We start from the raw sequence: 22,183 nt of genomic DNA, 5'->3' as shown, positions 1-22,183 counted from the left end.
CATAAACACATAAAGCATTAAAAACCGTTAAAAAAACTAAATATGTGGGTGATTAAGATATGCTGCCATATGCCTGGGCAAAGAGGAAAGTCTTAACCTTTTATAGTGTGTTTTTATACTGTTGTTTGTTTGATACTTTGAATTGTTTTCATGGTTTTAATTTTTGTGAATTGCCCTGACAGCTTCGGCTATTGGGCGGCATAGAAATGCAACAAATAAATATTTTTTCCTGGAATTAAGGCCAACTATGTTTAGTGGGTTTCCCAGGACAACGTGCATAGGATTGCATCCTTAATTTAGGGGGCTTTAAAACAGAAATACTTTTGTCCTAAGAAACCCCTTGTATCACCTGTATTTCCTCAAGTATCCAGTTGCATCTAAGCCTTTCCTGCCATGAACTGTAAATCACAAAGGGAACTTGATTGCCTTCAATACAGAAAGGAACACCCCCCACCCCCCAAGACAACCTCTTATCATGGATTGAGAGTCCATGGCAGCTCATGTGGTATCAAACGGTGCCTCTTATTGGTTGGCTCTGCTATCCGTCACATGGCCCCTGAGAATACTGGCTCAGGTTTCTTTGCTACACATGAACAGATGTGCTGGTCTGGAGGGACCGATTCATTTCTCAATGGAAAGCAACATCGCCTTTAGGCTTTTACTTCTCTTTTTCTGTGTAGGATTTTCAGCGACTGGGGATCAAATGTTTGGAAGAATGGAGAGGAGGTCAGTGATTTTGTAAATGTGTGTAAAAACGTAAATGTAGCTGAATGAATGGTTTTATCTGTTTATGCACAGGGGACGACGACTGTAAACATCCGTTGTATCGTCTATGCAAAAGCTGAGGAGGGTTAGATTTCTCTCTCTGTCTTTAAAATGCCGGATTCACGTAGAAGCACATTGTTTCAGCATTAAAGATGCGCTGTACTATATATAAGCTATTTACTTAAAAGCTGGGCAATTCACATCAGTGGAACTGCTCTTGAGAAACAGTATTGTAGATGTAAATAGGTCTCCTTTCTTATGATTTTACATTTTAAAGCTTCAAAACACTGAAAAAGGCGAGTCCTTATTGCATTTTTCTTTGCTTTTGTGACTTCGCCTTCCTTCTGAAGTGTTAATAACAGAGATATAAATAAAATAGCGTAGGTGTAAAGCATACACCCAGAAACACTGTTGATGCTGTTAGGGGAAAGAATTGTGAAAGGAAGCATGTTATATGGCCGTGTTTATGGGCACGGTTTAGCTCTTCCAGAAAATAAGCAACCCAACCTTGTTTTTCATGGCTGTAACACACCGTTCCATTTGTGCAATATATATATAGGTCTCGGATATTTCAGCAGGTGTTTTGAGTCATGGGAAGTTAGCAAGATAAATCCATTATAGAGGGGGGATTAGGTAAATGTCACTATATGCATCATGTCTGGCAATCAATAATATATTAAAATGCAGGTCAGATAATGGTGATGAAGCTCACAGCTAGTGACAAAAGAATGTGCAGTTATGGTAACGGGCATGTGGTGATTTGGCTTAAGCTTGTATTAAGAGATCTGTGGCTCAGTTAACTGATGAATTAAAGTATACTGTCACATATTAAGTTGTTTGTTTCGCTGTGATCATGGATGAGAAATCAATTAGTGTTTTGAAATAATGTACCCTGGTTGGTTTCCATGAAGTAAGGTGACTTAAAAGAACTAAAAAGAAACTTTATGATGTCAGCCTTGGCGTTCTGGATCTTATGTTGATGAAAGTGGGATTATATGCTTGCTTTAAAATACTCCAAACATAATTTTGAGTCTCTTTATTTCATTTTTTCAGAGTTCCCCTAACCCCGATAATTCCTCAGCCAATCAGCTAGTAAACCGGAGAGGATTAACATACGGTTTTGTTTGATTTTATATACACCAGTTGTTGGGGAATATAGTTGGGAGGGTTGGGGAATATAGTTGTGGGTCCCTGGTTGACACCTGGGACCTGCTACCTGCACAGTGTGTGCTGAACCACTAGCTTGTGCATGCTCCCCATCTACTTTGTGATGTTCATCTGATTCCAGTGACTACAGCTGGGTCATGGTGAGAAGCTTTCAAATATTGCAGACGTAGCCATAGCTTTGAACATTGCATTACCTTGCTTTGAACATTGCATTACCTTGATTCAACCTGCACTGAATTTTTATTTTAACCTCCCGCAATTAATATCTCCATTCCCAATGAAATATAATTTATTCTTACAACATAAAAACCTTTGTAAGAACTTTGGCTATTGTAAGAGAGCTTTGGCCCTTAGGTGGTATAGAACTGAAATAATAACTTTTTGCAACTGGGCTACTTGTGCGATTCAGTCATATTAAAGTTGAGCATGAACGTTTTTCCAAATAAACAATTTTGTTACTTTGTTGATGGATCGTGTCATCTGATAAGTAGGCTTTTACAGTCTTTTATACATATAATCTTACGTAATTGGGTATTACCTAGTGATTAGCTGTTCCAGTACTTTACATTAGAGCTAAGCCAATTTCAGTTCTGCTACAGACCAATCTAGAATGAGTAAGATAAACATATCATGAAGGTGATGGAACAATGTCATGTATCTACCGTATTTCTTCGATTGTAAGACACCATCGAGTGTAAGACACACACTAATTTCAGTACCACCAACAGAAAAAAAACACCCTAAGACACACCCGCGATTCTAAGATGCACCCCATTTTTAGAGGTGTTAATATGGGGAAAAAAGTGTGTCTTAGAATTGAAGAAATGGGGTAGTAGTGTTATGCATTCATTTAAAATACTTTCATTGAAGGCTAACATTGGATCACGCATGGATCATACTGGTGTATAGACAGTTTTTTCTGTGGAACAACTGAATTGACTTCCCCTACAGTAGCACAAATCCTGATTAACTGTTACTAGATTTACAACTGTACAAATGTAACGGAGAAGAGGATTGGGTCTCTCTGGAAAGCAGAAGCCTCTAGAAACAGTTTCTTCTAGCTTACATGTCAGCAGAGTGATGAAATTAACTTGAAGGTTGAAGGCTGTGGTGGTCTAGTCAATTTGATTGCTAGGGAAATTGTTGCTTTCTTTTCAAATGGCTAGGTGTATGTCTATATACCCACCTTTGCAAATACTAAAAAATAATTTAAAAAAAATTAAAAATTTGTTCTGATGTGCTCCAGGCATGGGGTTAGATCCAGCTTCAGTCATTAGAGTAGACCCATTGAAACCAATGGTACTAGGTATAAATATAGATCCAACCAATGGTATATACATACAAGTATGAGATGTGTGTCACTTTTCATGAGTGACTGTTGCATCAAAATAGACACATCTATGGTAGCAGTGCAGTTATAAGGTGTTGGGCCTGTTCAGACAACATGCTAAGCCATGGTTAGGCTGCTAACCCTTTTGTAGCAAATAGTTAGTGAGCATGTTTAAACCATGGTTATTTTAATCTCCATGGTTAGGAATGGCTCACACGACATGCTAAGTTACGGTTTGCATGACACACTAAGCCATAATGTTTAGCTCAAAACACTTAACCACCATGGCTTAGCATGTCGTCTGAACAGGGTCATTGTTTTGGCTTTTAAGGGTAGAATTTGAAATGCTGTGAAAATGTCAGAAAACAGTTGGACCTGTGACAATGGTGGGACACACAAAATATGGAAGTGTGTACTACAGGCCATGACAATCTCTGAAAGGTGATAATTAATATATAGCCTATTTATTTATTGCAATTGAAGATGGCCCTTCCTTCCAGGAGCCATAAATGATATATATGGTTTCCCCCTATTTTATTTTAGTAACAATCACTTATGGTAGGCTAGACTGAAATATGATTTAACCAAGGCCAGGTACAGGAAAATCCTAACCCTAATGTTCAGCTCCTTGAAGTCATGCTGTTGTATCTAGTTACATTTTTAAAACCACACAGATGGCAGGAGGAGGCACCACAAGTGGATGCAGCCCATTTATGTGGGTTGTTTCCTTTTATGTGGAATTGGGTTGGCTGCTCGAGACCAGCCTTAGGAGTCGGGGTTGTGAAAGACATGCAGCAGCAACCTGCCCATGCACTCACAATGGCTGCCAAAGGCCAGTAAGTCTGGCCTCCCACCCAAGGCATGCTGGGAGTTGTAAGCCTAAGCTTTGGTTTTTATTAAATTCTTTAAAAATACTTAAAACCCCAAATTCTTTGTTTTTAGATTTTTCTGGTACATTGTACAACCAGACCTATCAGCATGCCAAATTTCTAGTTTCTAATACATCTGGAAGTGGGTAAACATTTCCGGACATACATCACACACACATGTACTTTCCACTTTATAGGTAGAGAATCTTGGATTTCTGCATTGTGCATGTATGTCGCTTCAAGACTGCTTTTTGTGATGGGAAGTGATGCATACATTTAAATAATATTAATAAAAAGTCCTTTAAGATGCAAGCAAGGAAACAAACAAATATGATATGCTTTTAGATACCTGAGATCTTCCCCCTATCTGTCTTGGTAGCTACTCCCATAGCTAACAAAGTCTTATGTGTCTGTAGGATTGGGTACTCCCCTGCATTTGATGGGTCCTGTGAATAGAATATCAGCCATATACTATCTGGGCTCCATATCACACCCCTCCAAGCACTCTTCTGCATAATGAATGAATAGAAGATGAGAAATCTGTGCATAAGGGGAATCAATCTGCTTTGAAGCTTCTTGATTATGAAAGGCCACTTGAAAAATGTTCAGCTATAACTCAGGCAGCTGATAGAATGTAATGGGTATATGGGTATGTGGCTTCTCTATAGTGAAAAGCATATGTCCTTCTCAGTGATGCCAGCACAGTTTCCATCCCACACATACATACAGAATTCCATAGTTAGAATTGAGCACTGGAGTAGCTTTCTTCAAAGACGATTCACTAGTCATACATCCAGTGGTGACAAGAGCCCTATTCAGGCATTTCCCTCCATGTGTGAGGGCTTAAAGTGGATGGTCAGTGCAGAGTTCCCAGTTGTATGGAGAGTTGTACTCTCATTCAAGCAAACACGTGTAGAATTTTCTTTCAGACTTTCAGAGCTCTTTTTCAGTTCTGAACTGAACGGGGTGGAGGCAGTGTGCATGGCTCCAGCCCTTTGCCCACTTTAAGCCCTCATGCATTCAGGAAAATGCTTGAACAGGGAGGGCTACAATGGGAGCTGGATGTTGGACAAGTGAGCATGGGGGAATTGCATTGATACCATCTGCATTCAATGTCATGGTGCTTTAGGGCCAAACTATATACCGTATTACATGGAGTTGTATGTAACCCCTCCCCCAACAATGTGTGTGCGTGTGTGCTTTTAAATGAAAAATAGGTGTTGGAGGTTGCAGTCAGAAGCTTGGTGGGTGGTAATGGGTATTTAATCCTTCCCCTGCTGGTTATTGTTGTTATGGCTTTAGAAGCTGTTTAGTTATTGCACAGACTGGGTTTCTGGCACATAACCTTTTGTATTAAGTCTCTGTCTGGGCCCTACAGAGACTAGCAGAGATTACAGCGGTTCTCAGCCAAGTCAGCAAAGACGTGAATTAAGACAGAGATTTTATGTAGGTTAAAACAAACCTTTTTACTGGCAAATAAATATATAATTTAGTTATGGCAGTACAGATACAAATATTACAAACAGTCAGTCAATACAGCTCACATGAGGGACATGGAAGTTATACAGGAACTTGAAAATACATTTACTTTTATAGACAACCTGTACAATGATGCAACTCCTTGCAACCCTTAATTGAAGACAATCAGTTAGACAATTATTCAATTATGACATTCAATGTCCAGGTGTAGAGTTGACCTTTAAGTTTCTGCTGAGTCTTCTGTTCCTCCAGATCCTCAGCAATTAACAAATCAATGGAAAACATAACCAGGATCCATTCCAGGATCCAACAATTCTCCCCCCCCCCATTTTTTTTCATCCATAGCTGATGGTTCCCCACCCACCCCAACAGGGAAAACTGTGTGGAGGCTTGTATCTTCTACACTGAAGTGGAAAAACAATTTGGGAGGGCAATTTTGAGAGGAAACACAGCTGTGAGAGAAAAAATTAGCACTTTCCCTTCCTTTGGTCCTGATTGTAGCCCCTCCAATGTCTGCTTTCCATGGGAAAAACATTGAAAGGTCTTTGGGAAAGTTCCACGGAACTGCACATAACATTTAACTTGGCCCTTAGTTATGGTTATAGAATATTCATAGCACACAGAATAAGTCCCAGCGCAAGCAGACGTTTGACTGATTTGAGGCTGTTTTGGGCCATTAAAGGCCGAGATCAAGACACTTCAAAATACTTTGAATTACAATACTTTGAATATCTTCCTTTCATTCCCCCCCCCCCCCCGCCCCCAAGAACCCTTTTTGGATTTTTTCCAAACAACTATGACTTATGAAATATTTTCTTTTAGAATTTAAGAAAAGGTGTTTATATATTGTTACCAAGACTTTAGTCTTCCCCTACTCATGATTTCTAAATACTATGCAATAAAAAGACTTTTATAGAAAAACTAGAGATGTAAAATGTCTGGAAATAATGAAGCCATGGGCAAGGACATTTTTAATCCCCTCCATAAGTTTCTCAGCATAGTTACTTTTTTCCACTTTTCCAAGGAGGTTTTCTAGAAGTTTTATATCTCTAGCTCAGGGAGAACCGGAAATTAGAGTTGGGGTGGCAGAGGATGTCATCATTCCTGCTAATAAAAAAGTACCAGTGCTGCATCCCTGCCAGTCCTGACTACACTACCCCACTGCTTGAAATTGTGTATATACCGAAGACTCAAATAGCAATTGTAGGCAGAAACTTCTTTTTGAAACATCGACCACTTGCTTCCCTAGAGAAGCAGCAGTAAGCTTGCTGATTGTATCTGTCAGTCCATGGTACCTTGCAGAGGCTTGCAGATTACTCTTGCACTAGGTTTCTAGAGGAGCTATGAATATTTCATTGGGGCAGCACATTTAGCACTTTGTGGGCGTTTTCCTGCTGAGAGTAGAATCGTGTTACTTTGGTGTGAAACATGGTTTCATTTTCTGGTGGTTTTCTGGGCGGCGTAAGTCAACCTTCATAGGCATCAAATTTGAAACCAGGGATACAGCATATGCCTGGCTGGGCATGTAAACAAACACATCCATATTCTTGCTATGAATTGGATATTTCACACCAGTTAGGTTTCCTCTGAGATGAACGTCTAAAATGTGGCATAAAGCTCTGTCACATGCAGGGCCTTGACATCAATTTTTTGCTGGAGATGCAGTTCTCCAGGTCTCTGTCTAAACCAGATGAGGTGGCTGCGTGTGCTTATCCAACAGCTCAAGACAGATGCAATCAATCATTTTAAATCTTGTCTTTGGTACAGATTTGTGAGGTTTCCTTGACCTATCTTGAACTGAGTTTCCTGCCTAAAGGATGAGAACTTATTAATTATAGAGTAGGTTAGGACGCATTCCTATCGATTGTGCCCTCACTTCTTGGAAATCCCTTAATTCAGAGGCTTTTGAGATTCATACACCCAGCCGGATCTTCACCTCCCCAACCTCCATGTTTGGTGGTTTTCACTAGATGAGCTTTTCAATATATAGCCAGGGCTCTTTGGGGTGGGTGGGAGGAAGAGGCCGGAGGAGGCTTAGGATATCTTGTATCTTGGCCTCTCTGGTCTCCTCCCTTCCCACCCTCTGTAACACCCCCTTTCCTCATCCTCTGAGGTCTCTTTTTGGAACTCAGAGAGGCAGCCAGCACAGTTCTCTCTGTGTGGCTGTGCAGGGTTGGAATTGGGGGGCAGATCTCTGACTCCCCCTTCTAAGGTCGGAGTGTTGTCTCTGACCTCAGAAGAGCTTTTGCGAGCAATCCTACGGTCCCAGGGATGCTCCCTCAGGGACCATAGGATTGCCTTCTTCAGTGTTTAGCATCTTGATGAAGGTAAAAACCTAAAGACCTGAATGACAACAGCTCCCATCTAATGCAGAGGACTGAATTGAAAAGTTCATGAAGGTTCTTGGACTAGCCGATGGTGAGCACATTCATTCAGATTAATTTAGGTACTCTTACCGAAATCAACCTGGAACCAGCACATGCATACACAACCAGCAGAATAAGCTTCACTATCAGGCACCACAGCTACAGGCACAAGAGAAGTACTATGGACTCCGGATATAGCTGGTGTTGCAGGCCCATAAGCTGGAAGGACTGTGATGTGCTTTGAGACGGTACCATGACTGTTTGCAGAATAAATGTGTTGTATTCAGCCTAGGGCTATATCCTAATTCAGGAATGGGCAGAGATGTTTTGGACCTCATCTTCCAGCATTCCTGACCTTTGGCATCACTGGCAATGGCTTATGAGGGTTAAAGTCCAAAACATTTGGAGATCTATCTTCTGCCTTCCCTTGTCCTGATTCATTGTTTTCACAATTTGAAATGAGGGAGGGGTGATGAATTTTGGCTCACAAAATGGGTGATTTGGGGGTGAATATTTTCAATGGTTGGGTCGGGGGAGGCCATGTGTTACCTTAGCTTTCTGTAGTGGCAGTTTCCTATCCCCTTGTCTTCTTTGTGGGTGGGTGGGTGGATAATTGTAGTGTGACAAGCGGCAGTGGTTTTCTATTAGGAATGAGTGAGAAACTTCATCAGTTTGTATTTCAATGCGAACTTACCAAATTAGCACTTCCTGAAACTAAACATGAACTGAAATGCAGTTTGCTGTACATTTCCAAAGTTTGCAATGCAGTTCACAAAAGCAAAGTGTACAAAAATGCACACATTAAAACACACAAATGCGTGCCTTTGCAAAAAATATATGCAAATGTTTTATTCAGTGGGGGAAATGTGCACATTTGCAAATGTGTGCAGAAAAATGCATGCATTTGGAAGAAAAGTGTTGAAATGCACATTTTTTTAAAAAAGCCATCTGTTGAAGACTTAGCTTTGGAAAAATGAGAAACTGAGCAAAACTGAGTTTGACAGATTCACCCATTGCTACTTCCCTTTTTGTTGTCCCTGGATGAGGAGTGATATAGTGTAGCCAGCATGAGCTAGAGCTCTTCTAGTGAGGAGCAGTCACCATTTCCCGTCCCCAAAGATGCTTTACATACTTCACATATTATCTACATATTATATCTTTTTAGGGTTAGGAATGGTGGCTATCAGCTGTCCTCCAAAACAGCTCTAGCACATGAGGGCTATCGCTACATTCCCCCATTGACAAGGAATGGGAGAGAGTGCCACTTGCCACACTACATCACGGTCTCCCAAGAGCAAGGAAGACAGAGCTAGGAAGCCAACAGTAGAGGCTAGTGGCTCCCTTTTCAATGCAGCAGTTAATTCACTCTGGGTTTCAGTCAGAACTCTAAATTAGCTATCCAAAGTGCTGAAACGGATTGAACTGGGTTCAGCACCTTGGACAGCTCATTTAGAGTTCTGACTGGTTCTAACTAAAACCCAGGCTAGATCTACACCAAGCAGGATATGACACTTTGAAAACGTTTTGAAAGCTGCATCTGGAGTGTGTCCTGGGCCCAACAGTTGTCACTACCGTTATAAGCCATTTTAAAGCAGTAGTGTAGATCCTGCCCCAGAGTTTCACTGCTCCACTGAAATAGAGCCACCAGCCTCTACTGTGGCTGGTTATGCAAACCTTTGGGTGTCTTTAACCAATAACTTCCACAACTTGGCAAGGTGAATAACTGCTTATTAACTGTCTGTACAATGCAATTCCCCCAGCTCTATTCTGCTTTGGGGGGTTGTTGTTGTTGTTATTATTATTTATTACATTTATATACCGCCCCATAGACGAAGCTCTCTTGACCCTTTCCAGGCCTTTCTCTTTCTCCCTGAACCAGAAACCTCTCTAACAGCCAGGATTACTCATCACGTTACATAAAGTTAAGCTGTCTCCTCAAACCACTGAATATTTTCGCTCCACCACCCCGTAAAATTGGTAAAATGCACCCCCTTTTCAATTCACTCACTGTAAATTTGTGGTGAACTGGGGGAAGACATTTCGAAACAATCCTCCAGGTCGGGCACAGGGACTGTGATCCCTCAAGCACAACCCCAGACTCCACCTCTTCCCTTGGCCTAGGAAAGGGATTGAGAATGTGTCACCTGCCAGGGCTGGTTGTACTGCAACTCCCATAGGCCTCTAGCTGGCATTGCCTATGATGAGTCCAAGAACACTGGATATTTGTGTGGTTAAGGGCACAGTCCTATGCACATTTAGACAGAAAAAAGTCCTACAACTCCCAGCATAGCTAGCTGGGGAATGCCGGGAGTTGTAGGACTTTTTCCTGTCTAAATATGCATAAGGTTGCACTCCATTTTCTGTCTAAATATGCATAGGATCACACACCATAATTGTGGTCCTCCAACTTAAACAAGGTCTAAAAGTTGAGAGGGGGAAAAAAGTAGAAGTTCATATACTGTTTTGTGTCTCTGCTCTGTTGCAGTTTCTTTACGTTCTCTGACCAAGACCTGCTTCAGCAAAATGGTAAGGTTTTAAAAGGACGTTGAGCTAAGTGTTATTGACAGCTCCATGGATTATTAGTCACAATGTACAATTTCTGTTTAAAATTAGGAGAGCTATTGTATATGTAAGAATCAGACCGCAGATGGAGGGTATTATATGGCTTTGCGGCATTTCTCTCACGTGATGTTTTGTTTACATGGAACACAGTCTTTGCTCATAATTCGTCTCTATACCCAGTACAGTCCCTGGACTCAGGTTTACAATCTAAAAGATATGATACAAAAGGGGAAAAAAAGGATGAGGCGGGAAGAGGAAAACAAGAAAACTCAGGCACCTGTTCTTCAAGTTAAATTGTTTTTATGATGACCAGCTGCAATGGAAACAGTTCACGGAGAGAAGGGTCCTGATGGAGCTGGTGTTTTAGTAGAGCTGAGGGAATGGTGCAGCTTCCCATCTCTCCCTCTACTGTAGCCTGATGGAATGACTGTTCCAGATGACAACTGAAGGAAGGACTGAGCAAGTTGGTCTTATTTATTAATTAAAACATTTCTGTATCCCACCCAATAAAGGGTGGGTTAATCAATAAAGGCATTCAACGATCTCCCCCCCTCCAAGAGAATATACATATAAATACATCACAACGATCCTCAGCAGAGACGATGGAATGACCTCCCTCTGTTGCAGCATGAGAGTAAGCTTCATTGAACTCAGTGGGACTTGCTTCTGAGTAGACGTGTGGATTTCACTGTAACGGTCCCCTCTAACAAGTTACAAGACGGATTGCTGGAATTTGCAACAGAGGGAATAAAGTGGGCTTTATTGTATGGTAACGGCAACACATAAGAGTAATGAAGCCACCTGTCTGCCAGTCCCTTTGTTGGAATACTAGGGATCGTCTCCCCTGCCCACTCCCCGGTCAGTAGCTGCAGTGTACTTGCATCCTTTCTCCTGCCTTTGGTTGGGATGTCTAAAAGAAGAGGTTGGTAGGCAAAGAGCATCTTTTGTCTTTCTTCCCATATCAGGCTCCTCCATACATTACATAATCAGACCTCTTGAATAACTAATTCAGCAGTCTGAGACCCACATTTACTTTCTCTCTCTCTCTCTCTCTCTCATAAATAGAGCAGCCCACTTTCGGCTACCCTTTCCCCCTACTGTGGGCCTGATCCAGATCACCCCCCTCCACTTGCAACTTATATTGCCAAATAGTGATGCACTAAAGCAGGGCTGGGCAACTTGTGGGTGTTTTGGTCTACAACTACCATAATCCTTTACCATTAACTATGCTGGCTAGGGCAGATGGGAGTTGTAGGCCAAAAGAACTGGAGGTCCACCAGTGGTACACCCTGCATTAAAATAAATGGATCCTTACCGGGCAATATATATTACAAGCAGTAGCAGGGGTGATATGGACTGAGACTGCAGCAGGTGGGGGGAGGTTTAAAGCCCCCTTTGCCTCCACATTAGAATCCCAATTTGGATTGTGAACGCTATGCTTTTTCTAGAATAAAATTGGGGGGAGAGATATTGCTGCTAGTTATGTCTTTAAAATAATATTCTTTGGCCTTGAATCTCCATGTTGATAGAATTAATTTTAGTGAGAACAACATGCAAGGGTGTTCTTTGTAGCCAATAAATAAGTGCTTATCCTTACTGAAAGGTGCAGATGACAGAGCTGTTTGATATACTTCTTCTGTAGGTCGGCGATATGATGGCAGCGTGAAGCCAAAACTTAATTTACAACAAGTAGCAATTACACAGGTATGGAGGTACCAGGAAACTGGATTGTAAGTTCTTCCATAATGTACATAACAATACTTTCTGTCCTGAATTCTATAGAGCAGCTATGACACTTGTTGGGATTATTTTCAGTATAGTATGTTGTTTTGGCACTAGAAAGCCATATTATTCCCATTAGATGGATCTACTCAGTGAAGCCAATAAAAATTCATGTTTCTAGACATCTGTCTGAAGTTGGTCCAGTACTGTGTAAGTTCTGTCTGATCAGTCCAGCTTTTATTCTATTAAAAAGCACACTGACTCAAAAGGCAGTGCTGTGTGACCAAGAGCCATAAGATTTTAGTTACATGCTTTGGTGTGTTGAATGCATAACTGGGGCATAACTGCTCTGTGATGATTTTGCTTAGATGTGACTGGTACCTGAAAACATAAGGCTTATCTTTTATGACCCTGCAAAAATGGTATTCTCAACACTAATGTTTCATTTTTTTAATGGACTAATAGAATTTGGTATTATATTGTTCTCAGCATCTACCTACAAAGTGATTCTTTCCCCCACTTCTGCTCACTGCCCTCAAAGACATTTTGTGTTGCACTTTCTCTGTTACATACTGCTGACAACTTGAAATCTAATCTTCAGCTCTCTGCTAACCCATTGGTGACTTTTAGACCTCAGTTTGAATTGGTTTCGTAAGTGGACAAGATTTTGTTTGGATCTTGACAAAAATATATGCAGATTCTCTCACTTCACCTACACAAAAAATGTAATGAAGTTGTTTCTTGCTTTGAGCAATCTCCCACAAATCAATGTCCATGTTTATTTTCTATGTTTTTGACTTCTAATATGGCAATTCTTACTATGACAAGAAGTCATAGAAATATTTTAATGACCTGAGAGAAATACTTGTAAAATGCTTTGTAGACACAAACTCGGCACAGATTAGTTGTCTGCCTCTGGAACAACAGTGCAATATGGAGAAGATGCCGTAGGACTCTTTCCATCTAGTCATTGTTATATGTCAGGTATGTCTTGCCATACCCAGATTAGTGGAAATGGTGGGTTTTACATTTCCAGGAGCTCACCTGAGAATTATTACTGTTTTAGCATTTCTATTACTCTGTATCGAAAGAGCTTTGCACATAAAAATGACACATTCCATTTTATCCAAGCACAATCCTATGAAGCAGATGAAACCAAGAAAAGTGACTTGTCAAAGACTTCCCAATGTTCGATTATGACAGCTAGGATTTGAGCTTTGCTTAAACTTACTCAAAGACTTATAGGGCCAGTTCACATGTCACGATGAGCCACCCTGAAAATAAGCCACGGTGGATTGGTTGTTCGATCGCTAACCCACGTTACTCCTGACTGTTGGTCAGGAGCTTGCTGTGGCTTGTTTCCCCCTTAGTTCTCCCACCTGTTCCTGGCACATATCCCATAGGCTTTTGTGGAACAACCTCAGCACCCTATTCCGTTACTCTGTAATGAGTGCATATGTGCTCATTAGTGGAGTAAAGTTTATTTTGTGGTGGGGGTTTTTCACCTTCAGGGAGATTTGCACAAATTTAACTTTTTCTTTGTAACTTCCACTAAAGCACAGTAACTACTATGCTTGTTCACAGTAGCTAGTAGTAACTAGTACTTTCCTGCAAATTTGCGCAAATCTCTTAAAGTTAAAAAATTAAAATTTGCACAAATCTCCCCAAAAGTGAAAAAAATGGTGTCATTATCTTTGGAAGTGACAAAGTGGTGTAGTAAATTGACTAGTGTCATTTCAAGACACAACAGAGAGGAGATATCGTTATTCAGATTGCAAGAAGCTCTCTAGCCCCTACAAGCCACGCACAAGTTGGGTTGTACGTCACAGCAAGCCACTCTGAAAACAAGCCACCCTGAACAACCCAACAACAATCCAAGGGTTCTCTGGGTGACTTGTGCATGGTTATCCATGCTAAGGATGCCATGCCAGGTTCAGACATCATGAACAAGCCACCCTGAAACAAACAAGGCTGACAACCCACTGTGCGTTGTCATGTCATGCGAACCAGATCATAGTATGCTGTACTTTGAGCCCCAGATTGGAGGTGGGGAATATAAATATTAACTTTTTAGCATGTTCCACAAGTTATTTATGCTGAAGTGCCTTATGCTAAACTAACTGGGATCAAGTTTGTTTTATAGATGCAAATGTAAATAATATGTTACCATTGCTATTCATTGTTTTATCTGGCAAGCCAGAGCTGTAATTCTAATCTCTTACTTGGTTATGCACAGATTGTGAATTACAACATAAGCAGCAAAGAGAATTCAGAGAGAGAATCTATCATCCACAGTCACTACAGTCCTCTTAATGTCACAGTCAATGGAAGTCCCTGCATTCTTTTCTGGGCCAGAAGAATCATGATTAAGTTTCAGAATCGCACCCAGCTGGACCTTACAGACAAGACATTTGGTGTTCATGCAACGGTGGATGTTGCTGATTCAAACTGCAGTGAAGAAAATGCAATGTAAGATTATGTCCTACTCTGGGGAGTTGCTAAGGCCTGCTATAAAGTTGAAGCAAATGTAAACAGTAAATCTATTGTATTGTCCTTGTGGTGAGGAAGCCTCTGACTCTGATTGGCTGAGGGGTTTTGATGGCTTGAAATGTTCACAAACATTCCAATTGCTCAGGCAATTAAGTTCCAAAATAAAGTACACGAGAGGCTGAGCATGACCGATACAAGAGGAAAGTGAGCAGGCAAATGAGGTTTGGGGGTCAGCGGTCTTGGCCTACAACACCCATCATTCGTCATCATTGATTGTGGCCCTTTCTACACCTAAGGATTATCCCAGGAAAATGGAGGGATCATCCCTGCCTGCTCCTGGGATCCTCTGTGTGTCATTTGGATGCCCAGGGATGATCCCAGGAAAAAAGGCAGTTGTAGAAATGGCCTGTGTTGGCTAGGAATGATAGGAGTTGTAGTCCACCAGGTTGGGGAAGGTTGTTTGAATGCATTTTTTACCACTAATCTAGTAAGTATATTGGTAAAAATCCTCCCTCTGCTAGGGGTGCATGGAGGCTCGTAGAGTCTATGAGCACGTAAGCATGCACGCCTAGGTGCACCTGCCAGCACCCTGCTCCAGCAACCTCTGGAGCACTGCACGAATGGAGTGCAGCCTTGCCACATTTCCATATGCCAGGCCACAGCATGCCATCCAATGCCTTCACCTGGGATCAGGTTTAAGGTCTGCACAGTGGGCACCTGAAATACTCAGTGGCAATCTGTGGGGATGGGGTGGCCTGCCTGCCGTAGAGTGGCGAGTTACAGTCTGCCAGAGAAGGGGACGAAAGAGGTACAGGATTGCACAAAAAATGTATATGCCATTTTTAATGCATATTTGGAAATTACTATAATTTACAATACATCTTATTATAGTGGGAAAGGCACCAAAGAACGTATTCTTTCAATCATGCAATGCGTGATTGGATTATTTACCTCAGTCTGAGCATGTGCAGTCCTGCTTTGGATTGGGACCATGGTGCGTTGGGCAGGCAGATTTAAGTTTCCCCACTCCAGTTTTCATTCTGAAATTCCACCACCTCTGCAGGGGCGTTAAAAAAAAGAATCCCCTGCCCATCTAAACACTAAATTATGCAGCAATATTAGATAGCTTGATGAATATAAATTTAGCTGCCTTTCCTGTTGTTGATTTTACATTTCTTGATCTAACCAGGCATTGCTCTTTTTTGCTTTAGGCTTTCACTTAATTTTGGTGACATTGACAATTTGAAGGGATTTGTTATTAGGTACGTTTTCGAATATGAATTCCTGGTGTGTTTTTCTGTATCAACTAATATATTATATTAAACCCTACCTGGACCATTTAACTCTATCCAACCTAACTACAGGCAAAAGGGACCTGTTCAATAGCCCTATAATGGAAGAAGATGCCACTGCAGTCATAAAAAAAATGCCGTCCTTCAAAATAAATCTCTGGAGCATAATCCAGAAAGAGTAGAGCCCCATTCATTAAGTCCCAGGTGCCGATTCCTTCCTTGAGGAAATCAGTGGGGTTTAAAAGTGCTTACCTTTGGCAGGCAACACCCCTGACATTGATGGGCTCAATTTTATTTTATGAATTCACTTGCATTTTATGAAAAGTCAGGGTTCAGTCCTATGCATTCTAAGACAAAAAAAGATGGCTGGAGAATGCTAGGTATTGAAGGTCCTTTTTTTGTTTAAACATGGGATTGGATTGCGCTCCTAATGCCTTCTAGCTTTCCCCTTATCATTTGGAAAATTGTCCTCTGGCCACAGACATCCCAGGTTGTTTCCAATCACGTCACAGTCCGTAGAACACAGATACTCAGTTAGGAAGGCACATAGGAAACTACCTTGTGTAGAGTCAGACAATTGGTCTATTTAGCTCCATATTACCTACACTGACTGGCAGCAGCTTACCAGGGTTCCATGTAGAGGTCTTTCCCAGCCAAATCTGGCTGTTCCAGGGATTGAACCTGGAGCTTCTGCATGCCAGACAGGATTGTCCCCTAAGAAGATGATAGTACCACTTTTACTTACCACGTTACTGTATGGGAGGGGTGCTGAACTCTCAGCCTGAAGGACAAATTCAGTTTCGGAGGTGCTCTCCAGTGGTAGGAGGGGCTGAAAGCAAAATAGGGTGGGGCTAAAGGCAAAGGGGGCAGTGCCAAAATATCAGGAAATAACAGCCCATATTAGCTTAAAGCTCTTACTGACAGTAACTAAGCCTTTGGAGAGGCATTTTAGAAGGGGGCGGGGAATTGCACAAAAGCTGGGAAGCCACCAAACGACTGATGGTCAGGGGAAAGGGGGTGGGGCCAGGGGAAGGGGCAGGGCCTAAGGTTCTGCACGCTGTTGTGTGGATTGTTCAATTGTTTTAGAGACTCAGATGATAGTGGCGATGATGATGATTTCATTCCTATACTGTCCAATAGCTGAAGCTCTCTGGGGGGTTTACAACAATATGACAGGGGATTTCTAGGTCATGAGCAACTTTCAAACATGTCCTTCCGCCATCACCTTACAGGTGTCAAGCACATGGTTTGAATTCTTAAACACATTGAGCCTGTTCAGACGACACACTAAGCCACGGTGGTTAAGCATTTTGAGCTAAACATTATGGCTTAGTATCTTGTGTGAATCATTCCTAACCATGGTGGCTACATAACCATGGTTTAAAAACACTGTTTGCTGCAAAAGGGATAGTGGCCTAACCATGGCTCAGTCTGTTGTCTGATCAGGCCCCTTGTAATGATATGATATTATATTGTATTACATTATCCTCACGACTCTATGGGGTGGGTTAGACTGAGAGGTAGTGATTAGGTCAAGGTCATCCACTGAAATTCAAACCCCAGGTATTCCTGGTCTCAGTCTGAAGCTGTCTGCCAAGTACATTAGTGTAGTGAATGCACTAGCTTCTGAGACGTGTAAAAAACCGACAACCTTAACACCCCCCCCCTGCCCCCCATGTAGTAGAGGTATGGCTCACCAGATGAAAATCTAGCAACATTGACCTTCCTATTTCTAGCTCATTACTTTAGGCAATAATTTTTAAAGCATTGAACACACACATTTCTCAATGCCATGGAATCATTAACATAGAAATGGTGGAGTGAATGAGGGTAGTTACACATATTTGCAGTCAGCAGCTTCCTACCCATGTCTTATTTGCCATTATACTGCCATTTCTCCCTGCCTGCAGAAAATTCTGTACTTTGGATTTAGTGGAGGTTTGGGGAGTGAGAAGATGGGCCTTCTGACTTGGCAGAGGCATCTCCTGACAGCCTTCCCCACCTGGTAGCCTTTATCTGTGGATATGGTAGACTACAACTCTCATCTTCCTCAACAATCAGGCCATTTGCTCTGCTGGCTAGGGTTATGCCAGGTGGGGGAGGCTGTCTCCTACAATGATGATATGGACTTTGTAAGACCCCTTGGCAAAAGTGAAAGGAACGGTATGGTGAGATCTATTGCAGTTATGATTCCTTTTCTGTTTCTGGTTTCCCCCCCAGATTCATACTGACAAACAGTTATTATAAACTGTCCATTCAAAACTGGTTTACCTTACATAGAATCCAGCTCATTTACAACCATTCTGTGCAAGCGACATTCAATGCGACACGAATACACGCACCGGCGATCTACTCGTATCACTGTGAACATGTTAGCAACTTGCAGAGGTATGATGCGCTCCTGACGCCCAGCTCCGCAAATGATGCAGCCAAGCTCTGGGAAGTCACTTTTATTGACTTTCAGGTAATATGTAGAAAAAACAGACCAAGTGAATGTGATGTGGGTACCTAGACGGAAAGCTCTGTATGTATTGGCAGCAAGAAAGGTTGGAGCGCATTCGTATGCATGTTTAGACAGATAAAAGTCCTACATCTCCCAGCATGCCCCAGTCAGTGTGGCTGGTTGGGGGATGCTGCGAGTTGTAGTGTTTTTAAACATGCATCAGATTGCACCCTTAATGACCTACTGAAAGCAAATTACCAGGATTTCCAGGTATAAATAAAAAAGTAGGATTTGAACAGAAAAGGAGGTAGTCTCACTTTGTTGTTATGTGACATGCAGTGCAATTCTAAGGATGTTTACTCAGAAGTAATTTGCTTCTTCACTGGGCAATCCCAACATTACCATTACATGTGGGGAATTCAATCCCACTGCTAATTTGGGAAATTTGATCCCATTTATGGGGTGATTTCTTCTCCTTTTTAGCAATGCTTATATTTCAGGGCAAGCTCCCTGCCACAATAATTCAGTTCCCCAAGTTGACCATTTTCCACTGCTACCAGTTCTCTTAGAATACTTTAAAACCTCTTTGTAAAGACATTTACTCAGAAGTAATTCTCTTTGGGTTCAGTGGAGCTCCCTTTCCTAAAGTCCTCATGCAGAACTATGTTCTGCATCCCTATATAAGAGCCGGTGAACTTCAGGGAGAAAGAAGAAGTGATCTGGAGACCATTTAAATATGAATAGTTGTATCTAAACTGGCTTGCAGCATGGTTCTAAGCATTTTAACTCAGAAGTAAGTCATACTGACTTTAATGGGAGTTGCACACTAGTAAATGTGCCTAAGATTGCAGGCTCACACAACTATGGTAAATGTGCATTTGCAAGTGAAAATCGCACTGAGAGCCAGTGTGGTATAGCAGCTAAAGTGTTGGATTGGGAGTCAGGAGCTCTGGGTTCTTGTTCCCACTTGGCCATGGAAGCTCACTGGGTGACTTTGGGCCAATCACAGACTCTCAGCCCAATCTACCTCACTGGGTTGTTGTTTTGAGGATAAAATTGAGAGGATGATGATTCTGTACACTGCCTTAGGTTCCTTAAGGAGGAAAAAGGCAGGATATAAATAAATATAATAAATAAATAAATAAATGATAGGAACACTTCTGGTTTCCCTTCCTCTTACTGTAGGGTCTAGGTAGGGACATCACCGTGATTGTCTGTTACAATGACCTGGCTTGCACAATCACAACAAGCCACAATGGCTTGTTGTGAGTCATTGGCCATGATTTGCATAGTCTTTGCCTGGCCGCAGCTGCAGGGTCTTGCTATTTACTGTTTTACTCTGTACAGCACCATGTACATTGATGGTGCTATATAAATAAATAAATAAATAAATAAATAAATAAATAAATAAATAATAATAATAATAATATAAAAACCTGGGCAGCCTGGCTTGCTGGAGGGTTAAACAACCCTCAAATAACCCATGGGCTGTTATAGGGTTATTTGATGTTTGCTTAACCCTCCAACAAGCCATGCTGCCGTGATTTGGATGAAACGACAAGCGTGACTGGCTGCTTAAACAAGCCACAAGCGGCTTGTTGTGATCATGCAAATTGGCCCAGTGGGTGTGGACTGGATGGAGAAATGTGTAAATGGTAGCTTCGTAAAACACATTTCCCTAACTAGGTAAGAGGAGGGGGAACTAGTCACACAGGGCTATTTTTGGTAGTGGCAAAGGCTCATTGACCAAAACAACTTGTTTGAGCCTTCCTCTCATTGGTGCTTTCAGTGGTTTGGAGGCGATTCCCTAGATGTTCCATCCACTACGGTTGAGTGACGAGGTCACTCGCGGGTCAGTTGCTGAGGTCAGGTGAGGAGAGGACATAATACCACTACTGAGCCTTATCTCCTTATGAGGATGAGGGGAAAAGGAAGTGGCAAGGCAAACTGCTCACTCAAAAGCAGATAATTTAGGCAAGAAGGAGTCACCCTCTTGGTTGATGTAGAGCAAGCAGTTCTCCTTTGTTTGAAGTTGGTGTTGGAGGGTCTAGCTGTGATTCAAAATAGTCCAGAGTTCTGCCCTGAGGCTTTTATTCAATTATACTGGTAGCTGCTGGAACCTAGATATCTAGCCTCTGCTTCTGATCTGGGGGAGTTTACTTCCTGGAAAAGGTCAGGTGGCAGCTTCTGCCTCTGGGGAGTCATCTGCTCAGTTGGTTCTCTGTTGGGAATTCCCATGGTTTTGATAAAGAAATAGAGTGAAACATTTTTAAGGAAGAATATTTCAAGTCCTAAGCAAGGGGTGGGGAACTTGTGGCTTTTCAGATGTTGTTAGATTACAACTCTCATCACTCCACCCATTGGCTCTGTTGGCTGGGGATGATGGGAATTGTAGTCCAACAGAACTGGAGAGCACCAGGTTGGGAAGAAGGCTGGGCGAGGGTGTCCATTCCTTTATTTCAACACCATCGATCCTTCTGACTCAGAAAAAAACGTCTTCCTGTGGGAATTTCCACTCTGGTGCTCTCGGATGTAGCTCATGTTTCTTCCATCTTTGAGGGCAGAGCCAGCCGTAACAGCCCACTGCTGCATAACCTCTAGTATAGCAGTGGAGGCTGGTGGCCCTGATGTCAGTGGGGCTGTGGATTCGCTCTGGGTTTCAGTCAGAACCAGTCAGAACTCTAAAGGAGCTGAATGTGCTGTTTATATACATGGTGTCTTTTTGTACTTTATGTTTTGAATGTATTGTACATTGCCAGAGAACCTGGGTTATTGGTCAGTTTAAATGTATAGTAAATACCTACATACATAACTTTAGCCAGGAGGGGGAGGCTATTTCAAATTCACACTGTTTTCTTTTCTTAACAGATTCAAGGATTTAACATTGAAGATGGTCAGTTTGCTGATGCAAAGGACTGTGCATCTCTCTTTCCGCCGGCAATTCTGATGGGCCTGGTGATGTCTCTGATTTTGCTTCTCGTTCTGGCCTATGCGCTCCATATGCTGATACACTTGAAATCCCTTGATAGGCATTATGAATGCAAAGCCTCCCCTGTTTATTTCCCACAGCTGAAAGATATTGATACAGCAGATGAAAAAGAACCTCTGCGAAATAATGGGATTGAAGCCTATGAACTTAGAAGCCAACAGTACTCTAAAATCTATATTTAGCCATCGTCTCTGTTTTCCATGGTTAGGGAACAAACTGCTCCTGAGGAACATTTGCATCCTGTGGGCTTCATGTTAGAGTTTTTGAGCATCTCAGTTTTGATTTAATTTTTTTTTAAAAAAAGTTTCTAGTACTCATGATTGTGGAAAGAAATGAGGGAGTGCTTCAGCAGCATGTCCTAATTTCTCAGAAACTGAAAAGCAAATCAGAAGAACACCAGGTATATATTTGTTTCCAATATACAAATCCAAGAGCATGATTGTGACTGTTTCCTGGTCAAGAATGTTGTAGACCAATAATACTGAGTTGGGTGGTAATCTAGTTGCCCAGAACACTCATCTCACAAGATGGGACTCAGCACACTTGAAAAATTGCCAAGATGTCCCTCCCAAAGGAAAATAAAATGCCACAACCAAAGATGCAAAATGAAAGTGAGATTTGGATCAAGGTTCTTCAAATATTGCCCATTGAAGACAGAGCTCTTTTTTAGTTTTCTTTTTTTGCTGAGGCTCTGGAAGAATCTGAATCA

At 41.8% G+C, this 22,183-nt stretch overlaps 1 protein-coding gene across 1 annotated transcript; it reads left to right on the top strand.

The window, feature by feature from the left end:
* Positions 1 to 566: 566 nt before the first annotated feature.
* On the top strand, positions 567 to 21,761 carry LOC134400306 (V-type proton ATPase subunit S1-like protein). Its single transcript, XM_063128626.1, has 7 exons — positions 567 to 726; positions 10,462 to 10,502; positions 12,181 to 12,242; positions 14,497 to 14,729; positions 15,962 to 16,012; positions 18,263 to 18,506; positions 21,354 to 21,761. Exons 1-7 carry the CDS (start codon positions 590 to 592, stop codon positions 21,654 to 21,656), a joined length of 1,071 nt encoding a protein of 356 aa, XP_062984696.1. The 5' UTR covers positions 567 to 589; the 3' UTR covers positions 21,657 to 21,761.
* Positions 21,762 to 22,183: the final 422 nt, after the last annotated feature.

The sequence above is a fragment of the Elgaria multicarinata genome, chromosome 6, assembly GCF_023053635.1.
Source record: "Elgaria multicarinata webbii isolate HBS135686 ecotype San Diego chromosome 6, rElgMul1.1.pri, whole genome shotgun sequence".
Taxonomy (NCBI): Eukaryota; Metazoa; Chordata; class Lepidosauria; order Squamata; family Anguidae; genus Elgaria; species Elgaria multicarinata.
This window is presented reverse-complemented; position numbering and strand designations above follow the sequence as displayed.

Bases quoted from the DNA above. Each gene is read 5' to 3' on its own strand.
- LOC134400306 (XM_063128626.1), top strand. From the start codon at position 590: ATGAACAGATGTGCTGGTCTGGAGGGACCGATTCATTTCTCAATGGAA. The intron at 10,503-12,180 runs GTAAGGTTTTAA...CTTCTTCTGTAG, and splicing joins AGACCTGCTTCAGCAAAATG to GTCGGCGATATGATGGCAGC. The intron at 14,730-15,961 runs GTAAGATTATGT...TTTTTGCTTTAG, and splicing joins TGCAGTGAAGAAAATGCAAT to GCTTTCACTTAATTTTGGTG.